General features: G+C 34.0%; 2 protein-coding genes across 5 annotated transcripts in view; both read left to right on the forward strand.

Annotated features, from left to right (window-relative positions):
* Positions 1-21,071, forward strand: part of LOC113523460 (zinc finger protein jing homolog) — a 173,707-nt gene that overhangs the window by 84,166 nt on the left and 68,470 nt on the right. The gene's annotated exons all lie outside the window — the stretch shown is intronic.
* LOC128200883 (uncharacterized) overlaps positions 1-21,071 on the forward strand; it is a 29,486-nt gene that overhangs the window by 4,828 nt on the left and 3,587 nt on the right. Inside the window, exon 1 of one of the 3 annotated variants that reach the window (XM_052895704.1) lies at positions 2,646-3,146. The exons of 1 other annotated variant lie outside the window; for it this stretch is intronic. In XM_052895704.1, the coding sequence (XP_052751664.1) occupies positions 2,970-3,146 (177 nt within the window). In that variant the 5' untranslated portion in view covers positions 2,646-2,969. Of the gene's footprint in view, positions 1-2,645; positions 3,147-19,224; positions 19,381-21,071 lie in introns of those variants that run through there. One more of the 3 variants, XR_008252945.1, reaches the window with a different exon arrangement.

Consider the following 21,071-nt stretch of genomic DNA (forward strand, 5'->3'; position numbering starts at 1 on the left):
TCAATCCTCAACCGACTGGGATAAAATTTTCCATACACGTTTATTTTGGATGATAGTGCATAGTTAGCTGAGAGTCGTCATTGGATAATAATGGTGGATAGCCTAAGATGTGTACTAGATATTTTTTTAACATAATATGCGTAAGTACCTAATCGAATTAAAGAAGTTGCTGAGAAAAATACAGAACAATACGATAATAAACTAGCGTCTGCGTTTAATCCTCCGAGGAGATGTAATTTTACAAAGGTTTTTTGTATTTATTTTATTATTTTTTTAATAAATTTATTGTAAATAACAAGAAATAATCATTGTAAAAAAATAGGCACTCTATTGTTGAATTTTCGTCAGACCAACTAATCATCGTTCATTTTTTTAGGTTCAATGGGGAGACCTAAAGATTTACGCATATGGGAGCACTACCGTACTTTACCAAACAAGTCTGTTTCTTGCAAGCTTTGTAATAAGGTCTACAAATTCAGTAATGCTGCCAAAATGCTTCAACATCTTATCACTTGTCCAAAATCTCCAGAAACATTAAAAGACTCTATGAAACTTATAAAAGATAGCTCGTCCAAAACCAAAATGTCTGGACTGTCAGAGATAGAGACAAATGATTCTTTTATAAGCCCCTCGTCGTCTGCTAACACTACAATAAATGCTGAGTTTCAAGACACCGATGATCATATAAAAACAGAATTAGCGAGAGCTATATTTGTAACAGGGACGCCATTATCGATGGTGCAACATCCTTTATGGATACAATTTTTCGAAAAATTGCAACCAAAATTTAAAATACCTTCACGTAAAGCTTTAGCGACAAAATACTTAGATAAAATATATAGAGAAATGCGTTTTGAGTTAAATGAGGAACTAAATGCTTGTAGTTACTTACACCTTCAGTGCGATGGCTGGTCTAATTTAAGAAATGAAGGAATAATAAACTTTCTTATATCAAAACCTCAACCTGCATACGTTAAAAGTTTGAATACAGAAAGTAATCCTCACACTAGTGAATACCTTAGCCAAGAAGTTGAAAAAGTAATGAAAGTGTATGGAGCAAATAAGTTTCTTGTACTTATTGGCGATAACGCTAGAAATATACAAAAGGCATTCGAATTAACAAAACTCAAATATCCACATGTTGTTCCTCTCGGTTGCTGTGCACATATCCTTAACTTGTTGTGCCAAGATATTGTAAAGATACAAGAAGTAACTGTGTTTATTATGCAAGCCATAAATATAATAAAAACTGTTAAAAGGAGTCAACGATTAAGTTCCTTGTTGATAAAATCAAGGCAGGGTGAAGATTCTACACAAACACTAAAATTGCCTTGTGCTACAAGATGGGGAAGTCATGTTACTTCGTTAAAAAGTTTGAAAGCAAATAAGATAGCTTTGCAAATATTAACAGTTAGAGAAGATGTGGTAATTTCAAGAGATATTAAATATTTAATTCTAAGTGATGATTTCTGGACGAAGACAGGGGAATGTATAAGTATTTTGGAACCAGTCACTGAAAGCATATTTTACTTAGAGAGCGACCAGAATCGTTTGCATCGCACATACATTACATTTAGAGATGTACAAGCTAAGATACGTTTTGCATTAAATGAGATTTCGACATTGAGCGAAGAAAGCAAACAGCAGATTCTAACATCAGTATCTTCAAGATGCAATATGGCAATGAGGCCAATACATTTTGCAGCATATATTCTAGACCCCAGGACTCTAGGAGTATTACTCAAGAGGAAGAACTTAAGGGTATGGAGTTTATCTACAATTTAAGCCAACACTTAAGTTTGTCAAATGTAATGGCAGATTTGGCGTGTTATAAAGCTAAAGAAAACTTTTGGGCCAGAGGATTTGTATGGAGCTCATTAGATAGCATTGAGCCCCTAATATGGTGGAAAGGTATTTGTGGTTCCACTGAGTTAAGCAAAGTAGCGATTCGTATTCTATCAGCTCCCTGTACTTCGGCAGCCACTGAGCGTTCCTTTAGTATCCAAGGCTACATACATAATAACAAAAGAAATCGACTTACAACTGAAAGAACTGAAAAAATTTCATTCATTTGTTATAACTGGAATCTTAAACATAAAGCTGAATGCGAGGACATTCAGTTTAATGAAGAAAATACCTTAGAAGCTTTCATTGAGCAAGTAAATGAACATAACAGTTTAGACGAAATAGAGCCTATCGAACCTATACAATTCATCGCTTGTAATAACTCTGAATCTGACAGTGATTGACTGTAGTTTTACATTTTACTTTCATCTCTTTCTTAATAAACTCAAAATCAAATTAAAAGTTTTTTATTCTGTAGGCTGCATAATAATATTGTCTATGTCCAGTATAGTGGACGTCTTGCGGCTGAGATGACGATGATGAAGTACAAAATCATAAACACCCAAAAATTTGGGTGTTTATGGGGTTTAAACCCAATAAACCCAAAACACCCGGTTTTTACCCACCAGACTTTAAACCCACCCAGGTGGATTGCCCATCTCTACTTACACGGTCTGCAATTAATGCTAAGCTGTAAATGGTTTATGAGTTGTGCTGTACACTTGCGGGTTTTTATCTGTTTCCCGTATAATACATCCAATTAAGCTATGCACTCTAGTGTGAAATATTGTTAAACAACTAATTAGCCATTTAATTTGAACGTAAAATAAATATATTCCGTTCATTCTCACGTTATTGTTCGATTTCCTTGTAATTTCGTCGCTGTGTACCCGAGTTAGTAAGTCGGTAACATTTCTTACTAACACAGCTGTTAAAAATCTATCGAAATCATCACAGTATAATTTAAATCTGTATCGCGAACTAATTTGATCTCTACGCCGATATGTTTAAAGCGTATAATTGGTTTCTTTGGCGATGTTTTTTCTAATAACAACCTCGTCGCTCGTCGTACGTGATGCATCGAGTTACTGCAACAAAAGCGATTGATTCGTCCTCGGGATCAAATGGGGCGAATTTCGGCTGCACGAGGGGTGTGCGGGACGGGGCGCGGGGTGCGGCAACAATGCGGCCGGGGTATCGATCCGCCCCCGCCCGACGTCGTCTGCCCGACGCACAGCCTACCATACCGACTCCTAGCGGTCTATGCAAACCTAATACTTTGCTTTCGGAACATAACCGAGGTAGGTTTTTTATAATACCACCAACGTTTTACCAAATAATTTATTTATACCAGAAACCTCTAAGTGACTTCGAAAAGTTCTCAATTCATTTGATTTTTGTACCTATTACTTTCTCGGTTATATTTTCAATTTTGAACCGATTTCCACAATTCTTTTTGTAATCGAAAGTATTGATAGAGATAGAGACCTCCGTATTAGTATCATATTAATTTTGTAACGGTTGAAGCTACAGCATTGTTAGCGGACTAAAAAACTATAAACTATTAACTTGACACGCGATTTCGCGTTCGAAATTTGAATATACATACATACATATATACACGATTCGGATTGAAAAATAAACTTTTGATTCAAAGTTTATTCTTCAAATGATAAACGATTCAGACGGCCAAAAGAAAAGAATGAGCACAACGGAAAAGGTGTTAATGACTGGGTGTTTATTTTATTTCTTCTGGTTGCTAATTTAACTAAGTAGTTACTGTTTTCGTGTGAAAAGCTCACAGTAAAACTTTCACTCTCTGATATTTCTATAGTAGTTCAGTATATTCGACGACCTTGGAGGTGTAGCAGTTTAAAAGACTGTCTCGCCTTTCAATAGTTGTAGAGTCGATTTTTGAACAATACAAATATTTATTATATTCATAAGTATCTCTATTTGTGTAGTTGTTATGTATTTATGATAATATGTATCTATACTAATATTAGAAGGAGGAAAGATTTGATGTTTATTTTGTAATGAATAAACTCAAAAAGTACTTAACCGATTTTAAAACTTCTTTTTCAATAGAAAACTAAATAATCAGTGAGTAACATAGGCTATGTATTATTTTACATTCTGTCTACTCGTGCGAAGCTGGGCCGGATCGTTACTTTACAACAAAAGAAGTATTTCTTTGGATTGTTTAGTATCCATACTACAGTCTCTGCTCTTAATAATTAAAGATTTGTTTAAAAAAATACAACCTCAATTGTAGCAAACCCAATTATTTTGATTTAATAATTAAACTACGGAACCGCTTTTAATAAAATTAGTATGGGATCAATCTGTAAGTAGGTATATTCTTTCAGATAAAAAAAAAAATAATTCAAATTCCTTTTGACTTCTTGAGTTAGGAGGTAACAAATATTACATAAAGATACATCCAAACTGGAACTGCCTTCTAAAGTCGTTTGTAAAAGGAATATTTTAAACTCTAAATATTCTTTGATAGTGGTCTATATTTATTTATTTGTGACGCCAAATAACATAAGCTACTTGTCTTTGGAACCATCGCATTTAGTCAAGGATAAATTCATAGTACAAATAATAGGCTAAGAATAGGCAGGAATATCAACAGCATCCTGAGCATGTTTTTAAATAAATTAGATAGTTCTTTTGTGTAAATGCTTGCCCAGAGGATTAGATTATTATTAGTAATTAAGAACTAACATAGTTTTTAACTACACTTACTAACTAAAAATGGACTCCAAGTTATCTGAAATAAATATAGATTTATTTATTTATAATTATTGAATACTCGGTCCCATTTGCCTATCTCGTAATAGACTTAACATAAAGATAATAAAGCTAAATATATAAACAAGACTGTAAACAGAATTTGTGTTAGAATCCTTATCGAAATGTACCTACAACCAAATTGTAATGTTTAATCGGGTAAGTTAACTTTGAAAAGGATTATACGTTTCCACATGTTGGTAACCACACATATTGGGTTTCGAAACTGTCCTTAGCAATTAAATCGAGCCAAACCATCGGCGACACATAGTCGGCCCGAGGCCCCGAAGGGACCACTGCAAACTCAGAACTTCACTTGCGATAACTGATCCCCCGGGATTAGCTCAATACAATAAGCCAATATTTGAGTTGAAAACACCCAACCGCTTCGAATCTGTAGATTCTTAAGAGGCCGTCACTGCAATGGATTGCAAGAATTTAGAAACAAATCTTAAAAGTGTTGTCTTTATAACTGCGTATTGCAATGATGTTGATTTTTTATTTGGACTATATTACATATAATTTTAAACTACCTTTGCTTTTACAAAGGCTTTCTTATTATTCTTATCACAGTAATGCCAATTTCAATGTTGACCAAATTAATAGGGGACTAACATTTAAATTTTCTATTAAAAAAATATCAAAACTCGCTTATAATTGGCGAATATTTAGTGTAGAAAATTGATAAACTTAAAAAAAATCCTAAGGAGATAGATTGCCACTTTAGGGCTCCTTAAATCCTCGAGGATCTGTTGCGATAATTCACTTTAACAGTAAGTTTCAAATGACGAAACATTATGTTTAATTTACAAGTTAAATAACTCATAAATAATGGAAATACACATATTTGAGTGACTTCCGAGAGGGAAGGGTCTCATTTTTGTATTTTTTGTTGCTATGTTACGGAATCGTCATTTATGAACCGATTGTGATAATAATATTATTGTTGCTCTTCGTATTTATACTGTGGTGATTGGAACTCACATTTTCAAAATTGTGACGAAGCAAAATCTACATCTATAGTCTATGTCAAACATAATAATGGCATTCTAAATTCAAATATTTTAAGTTTTCTTATTATAATGTCAAAAAATATGTCGACGTTAATCGAAGTTGCTGTTTTTTACGAAGTAAAATCTACTTATTTGCAAAGTTAATTGTAAAAAGGGCAGGGACTAACAACTATCCTAATTAATCCACCCTTCAGATAAAAACCCACAGTTAAATCGATTCACTCGTTTGGGAGCGATCATGCACAGACACAAAGACAAAGCATTCAAACTTATAACACGCCCCTTTTGTTTCCGGGGGTCAGTTAGGTGGTATACCAGTGGACGCGGGTGTCAGTGGGCGCCTTTATAACATAACATAGCACAGCATGCTTTTGCCTTTCGATATTATTGAAGAGCGACATTTTCTGCAGTGTCCAAAATATCTTGTCAATTCGTACTTATTCAAGACAAGTTTTATCCCGTGACTTCGCCCGCGTGAATCGGTACATAAAATATCCTACCTGCTAAGTCAGGATATAAGATCATCATCGTCTATCAATTTTCATTCAAATTCGTTCAGTAGTGGTGGGAACGAACATCCATCCATTCATCCGTACAAACTTTCATATCTATGATGTTAATAGGACATCGTTGTGGACATTTAAAGGCGTTTCCATGCAATTACATAGATTTGACTTTCCTGTTACATAGTGACAGTAAAATTGTATGACATTATATTTATATAAATCATTTACCTAATGGGGAAGAAAGGTTCTTGGGTGGCGTCCCCGCACGGAAAAACGCATTGTAGGACGACCCCCCACTAGATGGAGTGACGACCTGAAATGCATTGCAGGGTGTCAGTGGATACAGGTGGCTCAGAGCCGTTACTTACGACAGACTATGGGGGAGACCTATGTCCAGCAATCGATGGATAATGGCTGAAAATATAAATGATTAGAAAAATGTTATATATAATTTTGTAAATTATACCAGGACCCATTAGTTTTAGAACTTCTCAAAGTTTTCTCAGCAATATTAAAATTTGTGCAGATAAATAGGAAACACTTTCAATTTGTATGATAGATTCAATTAAACTTCTATATTTATCTTGATTATTATCGTCACGACTTAATATTAATTAGGAATTTGTATTTAAATAACGTTATAGTGAATAACGATATGCTTACATTTATAGCTAATTAGCGGCAAATATTGCTGAGACCTTATATGGAAGAGGTGAGTAAATACCTCTAACATTTAAACCTTTTTGGGACAGCTGCTGATTGGGGAACACTATGTACTAGAGTTAAGGTCGAATTTTGCTCGAATCGCCGTAGTTGATACCTCTTACTTATTCGTACTGTAGTACAGCAATGCTTGCGTTGTTTCGGTATGGTTTTATATTTTATATTAATTGAATGTTATTGTATATATGAGGCGATGATTTTTTTTTTCTTCTAACGGGTTCAGGTCATATTTTATATTTATATCGGCTTTACTCACGTTTGAAATCTTCGGGGTTGCTCGGCTACTTTCGGAGAGTGCTGATCACGACGTAGTCATTATTCTTATCGAGTCCGAAAGTAGTTGGATAATCCCGAAGTGACCTGACTATGAATAATTATGATTAAAAATTTTTTCAAAGACTATTTAGTATCATGCCACTATACCTAACTATACGTAGCAGCTAGTATAAAAACATCATCGTATATATTACTATACATAGTAATTACTGAATTATCTATGTACTATTTAACCTATAAATCTTACGGCAAAGTAGTTGTATATATATGTTTAATGTTTATATTTATTAATGTTATTTTATTCTATTTTGTTCTTTCTAGTATATGTAATTGGTTTGTATTTATTAGTTGTAATTTTGTTTTAATTATTATCATGAATATTATAAATAGTGCCCTCTCTCTCTCCCCTTTTTTTATATATATATTTTTGGTGCCACTGAAAACCAGCTGTATGTTCACCTAGGACATACATTAAAGCTGAGTGGAGCCATTTCAGTGCATTTTTGCATGTAAAAATGATTATTTTATGTTTATTTTTAATTATGGTAAATTAAGTTTAATTATATGTACATTTTATTTGCTCATTTTTTTTTTCTCGTTTGTTGTTTATATTGTATTTTTTACATTGCACTGAATAAAATATTTTTCTTTCTTTCTTTCTTTCTTACTGTATTATTTTTATATCGTTTTTACTGACATTGGTTTTTTGGAGTTCCCCGATTACTTTCGGACAATGTTATACGCGAATCAATCATGATTCATCCTCATGATAACTCCTGTAAGTTCGAAAGTAGTTGGACAACCCCGAAGATACACGAGTATAAATAATTATGGTAAAAAATTCTTTTCAACAGCTATTTCCTTTATACTTAGTGTAATAGTTTAAAAATATCGTATCCGATCCACGTGTGCTAGAGACAACATCTGGCCCGCCAGTTTTGTGTGTAGTGGGCGTACAATAAAGGGCTTTTCAGATGCGTCTCGCGGCGCCGGCCGAGTTAGGGCGCGTCAGTGAAACCTAATAAAACCGGTTATGGTCCCTACGTGACGCGTGCCCGCGTAATGAGTTTCCGTAGAAAGCTGGCTGATCGCATGTGGCGCTCTCGTACTGTAAAGCGAATGTTCGTTCACGCGACGCCCGTCTGCTGTGACGTTTAGCCGTATTCGTAATTTACTCATTAAAAACAAGTTTGAATGAAAATGACTTGTATAATTTAACAGTAACCGCCCACGGTCCGCGCATTGTCTTAATTTTTTCGTTACGTCGATATCGCAAATGTTAAAATTTAATTAGTAATGTGTTTAATTAAATGCACATATACTTTGTTTTCAGAATAGAATCTGTATGAATTTTTTAATGAAATTGTATGATTTTTATTATAATTAAGATAAGAATCGATTTTTTAAGGTCCTTAAATGAAGTGTAGCTTAGGACATCATCTTCATTTTATATTTATCTATTCGTAGTCCGATTTATTACTTTTTTTATCCTATTTCATATAAATAGTCACTGGTAAACAATACATTATATGCATTGTAACTATTAAGGGAAGTTCGAAAAATTACTAACATAGGACAGATGAAGTAAAAACATTAGGTGTCTTGTACTTAGGGATGTCAAAGATATAGATTGAAATTAGACCTGATTGTAAGAGAATACATGAATTAGTAACCCCTCTAACAAGGAACTCTTAAATTAAAAATAAATACATATATATTTATATCAGCTATACTCACGTTTTAAATTCGGGATGCCCAACTATTTCTATTTCCCAATTTACAACATAGTTAACTCCCGATAGTTATTATTCGACAATATTTAATGCAATTTAACATTATTAATTCATTATGTCTAAATTATTTGAAAATACATTCAGCCTACATCACATAATCTCACTAAATGTATGAGGATGACGTAGCAGCTTTTTTTTATTTGTATCAGGGTAATTTGTCTTCAATCTATCATCAAGACCGTGAGTGTGTTACAGACTTAAAATAGAATGACGGGACGGGTTATAGCGAGAAAAATAAAATATAAAGCGTTACATGTAAGAAGATTCATCTCAAAGCATTTACAATAGGGATCGCAACAATACTATGGTATTTTTTGTATTTGTTGTCATACGTCTTTTAGAAAAAAATTCATGATTTTCATTACTAATTTTATAATTTTATTATTTCGTTATGGGTTGCATTTTACAAAAAATATGTACCATACAAGCGGCGGACTTTATGTCAATTTAGAGTTTTTAATATACCTATCTATTATTGTAAAAACCCGACTATGTAAATCTTAAGATTTTCCAGTAAATCTTACTATTTTCAAATGACAAATGACGAATGGTAAAAGTCCGAAATGTTCTGTGACTAAATGATAAAAATTACATAATATTTAGACATGCTTGGTGCGTAGTACTCGTGGTAAGAATGGTAGGTTACGTTAGGTTTGGTTTCACATAAAATATTTTTCTTTTTTTAAAAGTCCTAACATTTACTAACTCATGTTGGCAAATACTAAGACTTACTAGTTAAACCTAAGATATACCAATGTGGCAATATATGGCTTTTACAGTATGATGAACTTATCTAAGCTAGAATTTATTTAAAAAATGTGAACATGAGATCAATTTTATTGTTGAATTGATTGTTAAAGAATAATAATAAACTATTTGTACTTTTTTTTTTATACAACTTAGAATGGCAAACAAGCTGACGGCCCACCTGATGGAAAGTGGTAACCGTCGCCTATAGACATGAGCAGTACCATGAACATAACACAGTATACTGTTTCGCCCATGATACCCCCCATGCGTTGCCATTCCTGGGGATTCAGGTGTTATTCCTCTGTACCTTGTAAATACACTTATATATCCCATCCTTCAAACCGAAACACAGCCATGCAAACACAACTGCTTCACAGTTGAAACACGAATGGGACAGAGGTACCCAAGCAATCGACTTTTGTACAAAGTACTTTTGTATTATATAATATTATTAAACAAATTATGTTATTTTTCTAATAAGTCTTCGTAAATAACTATTCACCATAGGCATTCATAGGTAACAAATAAATTACCACATCGTTGTGAGGCGTGGTGTTTGTCCTTTTAATTTTAAAATGCTTTCCAAACCCTTTGACGGCAGACGGGGTCAAACTTAACATTCCCGGCATTCCACGGGCGCGTGATATTGTAACGAACAATATCGGCCCTCTCTTTCTCTTATCTATTCCACCCTTTCGTGTAATAATTGATAGAAACAATTAACAAGCTGCCAGCGACTAAATTTAGTTGTTAATTACATTTTGTGGCTTGAAAATACTATTATTTGCATCACAGAATGCATCTGCATTCGAGTATCTTAAATATTCGATAAATAAATTGTAACTCTCGATTCCATAACAGATGGAGCCGTTGTAGTTATTTAATGATCGAGATTTTATCATTTAAATTAATTCATCTCTTTACAAACGTAAGAGTTGGTAGTTTAAAAAAAACTTGATTATCGTTTTTCCTTAAATTCTTTATGTTTTAACTTTTTTAATTGGTGTCCTCAAAATCGAATAGAGGCAGTCAATCGCTGGGCTACGACACTAGTTTGTTTTTATTTATTTTTTCCTTTTATATGTTAAAAAAATAATTAATTACAGTAGAAAAAATATTACATCTCTATCACATGTCTTTGTACGAAAGGGATAGGTATATTCACATAATATTGTATTCTGAACGTTATTATCATCGAGTGGAATGGATATTGTACTTAGCCTCTCGCTACCCTCCGCATTCCCGCTACCGCCTGTCCCTTCGGCGTCACCGATCGCTACCCAGGGCCATTCCGCTCAATTAGCCCCGCCAGCCGGGTTTGTCTACTCCACACTCCGCAGACCCGAGAACAGTTGTCGGCCGCTTTGATTAAAGTTTGATTGCGAGCCGTCACTCACTGACTGGATTTGGACCGTTCGCGTATCGAAGCCGAATAGGCGCGGCAGCGATTCCTTTGATTGATGTTTTCGCCTTTCGTATCTATATATGTCCATGCACATTTGCAGTGTTGTATATCAATCAATGAAAATAAAAATAATATGTATTGTTTCATTTTTATCCATTAAAAAGCAAGCGGTAACTCCGCCCTATCTGTTACCGTTTGGGTTATTGGTTTGACGGTTTGGAGAGATATCGATGAGAGATGGTAAGGGTGAAGTCAGATTAATTGGCCTATCATAATGAATTAATCAGAATTTAGTCACTAAGATATCCAGGGAGAATCACATAACAAGGTTGACCAAGTTCAATATATTGCTAGCAATGGCGTCGTAAGCGTTTGTGTATTGATTTGTATGATTTTTTTAAGTATTTAACGTGCATTTAAATATACATCCAAAATACTAATACAAGTGCATGTTTGTATTGTTAGAGAACACGACTTAAAATCATTAGGTGAATGTGTTAAAAGTTATGGTACAATATCAACATTACCATCAGAAAATAATGATCTGTATCATTTAATAGAACAAGATGGCAAAAAGCTTAAATGCGATCTTTTTAATAAAAAAAAAAAAAAAAACTGTTACCGTCTATTAAGCAATACACCCAATAACTCCTTACAGCGTCCCCATAAGAAAATAAAAGGGGAGAAGCAAATAAATTATTACCTAATCCGAATGGCATGGCAACGTTTCGAAACTTCCTCCCACGGCTGGGGTGTCAGGGGGTCGGCTCTTACGGCACTTCAACAACTTTTTGTTATTCGAACTATGTAACACCAATGACGTGATGTTAGACGATTTCCTCGTGAAATTTGATGGTCACGGGCGATTGTATAATGCCGCTTTAAAGAAAAATTTGCTTAGAAAGTAAAATAGATGTTATAAGGATTCCTTAATTGAATTTCACTTTGTTTTTGAATAAAGTTTGTTTTGTAATGTGAGAACAGTTCTTTATGTTTTTTAGAAAAAAAAAGTCTTTTGAAAGAAATTGCAAACTACAAGTAAGAACAAAATTGAAAATTTAATTTAATATTTTTTTATCAGATCAGTAAGTATATAGTTTCAAATATTGAGATTCGATTAAAATATAAATAAAACGAAATATTATTGATTTGTGATATATATATATAATGTCGTTTGTGGTAATAATCTTGCATAGATTGGAATAGGTTTTTTTTTTTTTCAAACGAAATCATAAATTATTATAATATATAAATTAATAACTAGGGGTGTATAATACATAAGAATATGTATATATTTTGATTACAATATCTATATATTATTAGCCCAATAACAAATATATTAAATATCTGTTATCCAATATACAATATCGAAATGAAGAAACCAATTGAAATCAGTATATAGATATCCAACCTGTATGTGCATTATCGAAATGGATAATGACCATTTTTCGACCATCAATGTCGAGATTTTACGAATGACCTGGCTGGAGAATTACTAACAGCACAACAATCTACAAGACTGAGACGATGGCTTGTATTGAACCTTGACACTAGAGTTTGAAGAGTTCTACAAAATCATTCTGAGAGAGCTGTCAGTGGACTGCTTCTCAAAACGTTAATTTTCACACATGACTCTATCTGATTATGGCTGTTATGGAAGAGCCGATTGCAGATAACAAGGGGGAAAAAAAAATCAATGTCGAGAAAAACTCGATATATAGATATTGGTGCGATATTACTCATACCAGATCATATATAGAATAAATATGTCATATCAGATAATTAAAAAGGGACCCTAATACAAAAATATACATCGTTAATTCATCTCTCGTTTCCCTTCAAATTTATATTCCGAATTGTAATTTTACGTTTGTCATACATATAAAACGATATCAATAAAAATTAACGCTCTGGAAATAAAACCTCGATGAATAGGCGCCCGTAACTAAATAATAATTAAGTTGCTACGAATGAAACGCAAACACGACTCCCGACGGCGCTGTAAACTGTTTAATTGTAGTGAGATTATTGTCATTTTGACTTCTTTTAGAACCTTTGACCACACCATCCACCATCCTCAGTGAACACTGGGACAACATGGTCCATGAATGCGTTTCATCGAAAGAAAAATAACATTCCTAATTCCGAAAAAGAAACTTGCGTTTTGAAACATTAATTATATTGTACACGACATAATAGTGAATATAATCGAAGTTGAAAGAAAACTGGAGCTGATGTATGTAATATTTGGTTATTTAAAGAGGTCATTATCGAAATATATACTATTTATTTATTCATTAGTACATATATGTGTACATGGAGGACTTAATGCTAAAAGCATTCTCTCCCAGTCAACCATAGGGAAGTGTCAGAATACACGAATGCTGTACTAGTAATTATTATTATATGTACATATATATTAAAATTACAATTATAAACGAATAAACAAATAACAAATATACTTACACATATATAAAATATACTATGTTATACACAAAATTGAGGATAATATATAGTTATCCGAGCAGTAAGATTAATATATACTTACTGCTCGGATAAAGTAAAAAAGTGAACATGAGCTTTTTTTTTTGAAAGACGGTTATTATTATTATTAACAATGTTTAGTAAAGGTAAATGTAATTTTAAGGGAAGCGAGAAAACTACGTTAAAGGGATAGTTATCTAATGAGATATTTATGATTAATAAGATTACATATTATATTGTTATGACAGTTATTTTATAACTCTCATATCAGTCGGTTTTTTAAGTGTTTTTTTTACGCTACGTTTGAAGGATACTTAATTATGCAGCAATCAGAACTTCTCATTTTTTAAGTCGGTTGAAGACTAAATACTCCCCGAAATTCCAGTTCATTGTTTCCTGTGCTTAATGTTTTGACAGATGTCACATTATTAGTCGTTCGTGGTGGTGTTACGTACTATATCTAAAACGTCAATTTTGTCTTGTAAACGATACCCGGATTCAATCGTTATTGAATTTTGAATTCTATAGCCGCCACCTATGGAATAGATTCTCATTTTGTCACCATTCGTAGCATGTGATGGTGGAGCGCGGGCTGTGGCGTCTATTTTTAGTTTTACGGGTTCAGTCCCCTTCGCCCCTGCTGCCCTGAGACGTTCATCCCCATTGTGGCTCAGTGCACGATTCCTATATTGTTCTTGCACATAATATACCTTGTACACCTCCACCATTGTATACGCCATACAAGAATGTCATGTTCATTTTAACGTTTTTTTTTTAATGAGATTGATGGACTGTTAAAGACGATATAGCCAGATAGGAGAGAATGTTAAGATGCTTGCAAATGGAGATGAGCTAGTATCACGCCGAGCTCCTGTCACAGGAAATGGATTAAAAGCAGAAATGTCATGATTCAAACAACAGTTATTTCGTTTTTTGATTCTTTTACAAACTTCAGTCGTTAATAAATGTTTTTTAACTCGAGCTTAAAGCTTAAAAATGCAAAAAATCAAAAGTTGTCCAGAATTAGGAAAGGTATCGTCCTATTTTGAAGGACCTTAAAATTTTGCTATGTTAGTGTCCACAAGTTCTATGTTCAGCCTTGTAATTTAGTTACCAAAAGTAAAATTTTGTGTATACAATCCCAAAAATGTATTGCCAAAAATATATGACTGGCTTTCATCCACGAGTTTGTCCACGTGTTACATATATATACGCCACATATTAATAAGTATACGTAAACTAAGACACTCAAGTTTCTATCGGAATCTTTATTTATTTAAACTTTAATGCACAGTAAAATTCTATGTACATTTGGCGGATTTAACACTGGACGGTTTTCTCTACTAGTCAAATGAATAGAGGAAAAATAAAGCAATATTTAATATATTCATGTACTTTATATTGTTTAATATTTCTATTTGTATATTTGTATTTGTCTATCTCATCCAAGTTTCCATTACTAAGCACTCATTATTTGTACTGTTATTATTCGCTGTCTGGTGTCCTTTCTATAGACGCATCCGCGTATTTAACTAATATTATAATTGTAAATACTAATTAAGATATCTCTGTAACATACATTGACCATATGCAACAACAAAGACGAGTTCAATTCAGCGCAGTCTACGAGTTTATTTTATTTACTGATCGAGAGTTAAAAAGTAGCCTTTATTCTTCCCCATTCCATATAGTAGGTGGCGTATACCAGATTTCATACTGATTGATTAAGCCGTTAAGATACTTTAAGGTAAAAAAGCAAACTCATTTTCACATAATATCACTAAGTAAACTAAGTATTAAATATCAGTATTGCATTGCTAAATTCGCGAGACGAAATGGCCAACAAAGAATCGATAAAATTGTCAAATCAACCCTTCCAGCAATGGACGCCACATAAGATGTGTACGTAGCGACCCCCACAGACAATGCGGTGTAATCGTAATGGACAATTATTTCGGCAGTCGCCGGTCACACGCGTGGCTCGTGCGTGCGCGCGTATTATTTATACGCAGCCAAACGCAACTGTCAGTTGGAGACTGTTGCTGCAAGTTGCAAGCGTTAGCGGTTAAGTATTAACCACTGAATCACTTTTAGCATACTTTTGATATTTAACAAATAATTGGCACTGCATGAAAGACATTTTAAAGTGATTACAAGGGAGTTTAGTGATTCTGTTAATGGGCATCTATAATTGGGTAATGGATGACAATATTCATTTATGTTGGGGAGGGGGGCTGGGGGAAAGGGATTGTTAGTAATGGAGATTGAGAATCCCATTGCTAGCGATGTACCCAACCAGGTCGACCTCCTCGCGGTTCCGCCTGGAAACTATCATGGTTAATTCCTGATGAATTCAACATGAAGGGCTAACTGGCCTGTTTTCATTGTCATCTATCACCCTTCACTGGTGCTCCGCCAGCGTATACCGTTAGCGCAGGCGGGGGTTTACCATACCATTTTTACCCATAAAAAAAATCGTTTATGTTACAAATCTATCGGACGATCTTTTAGCATGTGTAGATATACAATGCAACCTTTTATCATTTAAATTCTTTTAAGAAAAAACACAAAGATATTTTCCAAATAATCAATTTTTTTTTAGTAGTCCTTGATATGCTTAAGAGAGAGTAAAAAGAGTTAAAGAATTCTTTTAAGTACTTGTAAAAAATACTTACATGTAATTGCTTGTATCATAATTTGAATCACAAAAAAATTCTCTCTACCATTCTTTCAATAATTTATCACCAAAATTCCAAACCTTCAACACGAAAATATTGCAGTTACATTGAAAAACTATTTTTTAATCGCTTTTGTTTAACACTTGCGTCGCAGTCGCAGGTCGATAAGGCCATGTGTGCAGCCTCCGCGGGAGTCCGCCCCCTCGCCGACTATTTTCATTTATCACTCGTCGGAGATGCTTAACCTTTTCGTGCCAGCCGTCGATAGCGGTAGCATCGGCCAAATTAAATATTGTGACGGTAATCAGGATAACGAACGTGCTAAGCTAGAACTATTAAAAAAAAATAGAAGTGCTTAGGAATTAAACTATTTAACATGTTGCTATAATCACTGTTCCTTGATGCGTTAGTTTTGATTTTGGAACTTTTAATTGTTAACAGATGTTTTATTTTCTCTTTTTTTATGCAACTTTGTATGGCAAATAAGCAAACGGCTCATTTGATGGAAAGTGGCAACCGTCGCCTATAGACATGAACAGTACCATGAATATAACGGTGTATACTGTGTCGCCTAAAATTACTATTAACATTTATATTTGAAAAAACTGACTTACTATTCATCGATATTGTCCACAACTAGAATTTTAAACTAGTTTTTTGATGGTAGTTTGTTCGTTTAGATGTCAGAAGTGAGAAAATGAATGAAATATACAATTTCTAGATGATGTGCCAAGATAAAATATAAACCAGATTTTAATTTAAACCTTCAGGCACACAATTATGAGAATCGCATCCAATTTGGTGCAGTAGTTTTTGCATGATGCCGGAACAAACATACAGACAGACAAGATTTCTAAAAAGCATTGTTTTAGTATCTGTTGATCTTATAAAAACCCCTCATATTTTATTTTATATCTACAGAAATCGTTTAATTACAATTTTCAACCGACTTCAAAAAGAAGTAGGTTATCAATTTTTTTTCAATGTTTGTTACTTCAAATTCCGTCAGTTATATTCTTTTTTTTTTATCTGAAAGGATATATTTACAGAATGGTCCTATATATAGTTTTGAAACCAAAATAACTTGTTTTGCCACATTTTTTTTTGGAAACCCTATCTTTATATTAGATTAGTAAGATGAGTTCGCATTCCAATGACAATGGAATGGCAAATATACTAAAAGCGCATCTGATGAGAAGTGGTAACCGTCGTCTTTAGACAAACAGTGCAATGTACGTCACAGAATATACTATGTTTAAATGGTTTAGTCCAGTGGACAAAGGTAACAGGGTTGTCAGATGTTTTATTTTTATGCAAATGTCAAATATTTTTTCTCTAAATCCATACGATTTCTTTACTTTTACCCAAGATTTTTTATTACACACTTTACTACGTTTTGCCACGTAGTCACAAAACAAACTATGAAAAAAATTAACCTTTCTATTTTAATACCCGTATTAGTACCAAATTCCCCAAATATCTCCTAACCCATTTCGCTTTTCTCCATACATTTCTCCATAAAATTATTACTACAAAAAAAAAAAAAACAAAACAGGAATAATTTATCCAAAATTACAAAAACATTTCCATGGCAACCCTGGTATCAGTTATCGTATCATCTTCTTTAGTCAAGTAATAAACGAATCTACCAATAGAAATATTATCGTTAGTGCTCGCCTGACAAGAAACAGGACACCAGGTGTCGCTTCCTCGCTCTACCTCATTCCTCAGCAGCGATAACATATATTGTAATAGTCTTTTGCCACTTGTCACTGGGATTGGATGTTCATAATACTATCACCAATTCTTCTCAACAAAAATAGATAAGTTAGTGGCACTCGTGTAGGCAAGTCACACAAAACTGTGTATTAGGCACAAAGTGTACCATCATCATCGTCATCATATCAGTCATTATTTGTCCACTGCTGAACATAAGCCTCCCCCATAGACTGCCATAAGGATTTTTTTTTAATTTTGAACCTTATTCTAACGCAATTATATGTGACAAATGTTTCGTTTTTTTTTTGCGCTTTATATGGTAATGAATTAGCTCGTATTAGACACCCCTCAGTTCCAATCCCAATATCAGTCAAATCACATCCAGCTTATCGATCCATCAGGCGGGGCTAGTAAATCTAATAAGAGTTTTTTGTCCGACGCGAAACGAATGAGGTAAAACGTGTTTGAAATAGACAGGGGATTAAGTGTCCCCTCGCGATCACACGAGGGTTGCACACGCTGCGCCATCAGTTATACGTACCTAGTGCGTGCCGAGTGCGCGGTCTTGCGGATCGCACGGATCACTTACAGCCAGATCGATTACCTCATCTTAGATATAGTCGGAGCAGTCAGGCCAAACTACAGACATCCTAAGAACACTGATCTAAAGTATAAAATGAAAATAAACTCTTATAATATACACCATTAGGTCGAGTTTCGCACGTTAAAAATACCCGCGGACAAACTGGCAGCTCGTAAACCCCGAAGACACGTCTCGGTAAAAAGTCGTGGAAGGTAGGACAAACAGGCGTCTTGGTTAACAAGCGTCGCAGGCTCAGGTACAAACAGCTGGTTCGCTGAGGGCATTGTGTTGTGCGCCCGCGATCCCTGCGGAGCGGCAACAGCGCGTGGACCTCGATGTTTGTTTTATAGCCCTCCTACGCGGGACCATGGTTCGTTCGAGCTTTCTTAAGTTTCCATTTAAAGTTCGTACTATTTGGCAAATTCTGGGATTTTGGGTAATATTTAATTTGATTTAGGTACTAATCTATACTTCAGTTGTTAAACTTTATTAATTCTGTGTCACTGTTTTTAATAACATAAAAAGCGAACGAGCTTGCTGCTCCCTTGATTATGAGTAACTACCACCACCTCTGAGCAACCATAACATCAAAGACATTACAGGTGTGCTGCCGGCCTTTTAAAAAGTAATATGCTCTTTTCTTAAAGGTTATGGAGTCGTATCAGTTCGGAAATACTGCTACTGGTAGTTGATTTCAAAGCGTGCTTATGCGTAGAAGAAAGTGCCTTGAAGAACTTATTGAAACAAGTTTAATAAGAGGGAGGTATAACACATTAGTGTTCAGAAAAAAAGGGTCTCCATTATACAGGGTTAGTCGAAATATTCGTATATTTCGACCCTTTATAGTTTTTTATTATTTTATTTAATCTATTTTATATGTTCTTACAACATAGCTGTAGAAACTAGGACGTCTGCGAATTTATATTAGATAAATATCAAAATATCGAATTATTATTCGATATGTATAACTCATCTAAAATAAAACTATAGTTGAAAAATAAAAGATCATTAAAATTGGTTTTAAAACCAACTGTGTGATCATAATTATCTTTGATGTAGTCCTCTCTTTTTTTAAAACCGTTTATCAAATCTCAAATGTGATGTTCACTATGTTGTAAAGGCAAGTATGGTTCAATGTTTATGGAAGCGAACAAAGGTACAATGCGGGCTTACAAGGAATGTACAACAATAACAGATGAGCGTACACCATGAGCGTGATACCATTATAATGGCTCCATATGAACAGAACGGTTCGTGGTAGTAGGAAAATAATTCTCGTATTCAGATTTCCAATACCCGAATCGAACACTCGAATGTTTTGCCCATACAAAACTTTTTAATATATACCGCGTGGTCATCTGATCAATGATGAATGAAATGTTTAAATTATATCCAGCCGATGGCCCAACTGATGGATGTCGCCTCTAGACTTGTATAGCACAGTATAGCAGCGCTTGTAGTACTCCTCTCGCTTTTTTTATTTTTCAGGAATAAGGTCTTTGTATACAATTTATTCTTATATTTATTCTTTATTGCTCAATAAAACATTTGTACAAATGTCAAGCTTAATGCCATATGACATTCTCAGGTTATATGTATGTCTGTTTGCTTCTAAATTAAATAAATATTTCATCCTTAAAAAAATTCTACTTTTTTATACAAAAAATAAACTACAGTGGTATTTACACATAATTGTATGTTATTAAAGTATTAATATGTACGTATTGATCGATCAACAACCTAATTGAAAATTCATAACTCAAACGTGAAACACTAAGTACAGCGCCCGCGTATAACACGACGACTCCGATACCGGCGCACACCGGACACGCCGCTTCCTCGCCCGTACACGTCCGCCTACGACGCTCGCTTCCTGTCAGTCTGGGCACGCACCCACGAGAACAGCTGATGCTGTATCTGTATCAGTATTGATACGTCTCGTAAAAATAGTTCGGGCCCGATATCGGATGCGAATCTCGTCAAATATAAAATGTCAAGTTGACGAGGTTATAAAATTCATCAATTTTGTTATAAAAAGAAAAAATAAATTATATGTGTAAGTAAGTAGTACTTCATGTTTATATTCCACAAAAAATGACGATAAAATTAATGTGGAAGTAACTTTGGAGTAAAACTTGTAGATTGCAAAGATTATTATTAAAAATTTATCGAAATAAATTCTGAATTGGTATCGAATGTATGAAACACACACGAAAAGATATAGGTTAATTGAACGAACTTACGAACAGTTAATAAAAACTAAACATTTTGTCATTAATTTCAACTCTAAAAATCGCTCATTAGGTACAATATTTTTGCAGTAAAAACTATCAAAATATCAACTATCTAGAGACCATGTTACAGTATAAATGATATTAAAATTCAACTAATTAAAACACTACTCAGAAGTTTGCATGCAATCAAACTAATCTTCATTCAAATTCAGAGTGAAAACTAAATCAGTCACGTGTCGCTCAATCTGTCGCTCTCAGCTCGATTG

The sequence above is a fragment of the Galleria mellonella genome, unplaced genomic scaffold, assembly GCF_026898425.1.
Source record: "Galleria mellonella isolate WM207_F2 unplaced genomic scaffold, CSIRO_AGI_GalMel_v1 utg300, whole genome shotgun sequence".
In the NCBI taxonomy this organism is placed as follows: Eukaryota; Metazoa; Arthropoda; class Insecta; order Lepidoptera; family Pyralidae; genus Galleria; species Galleria mellonella.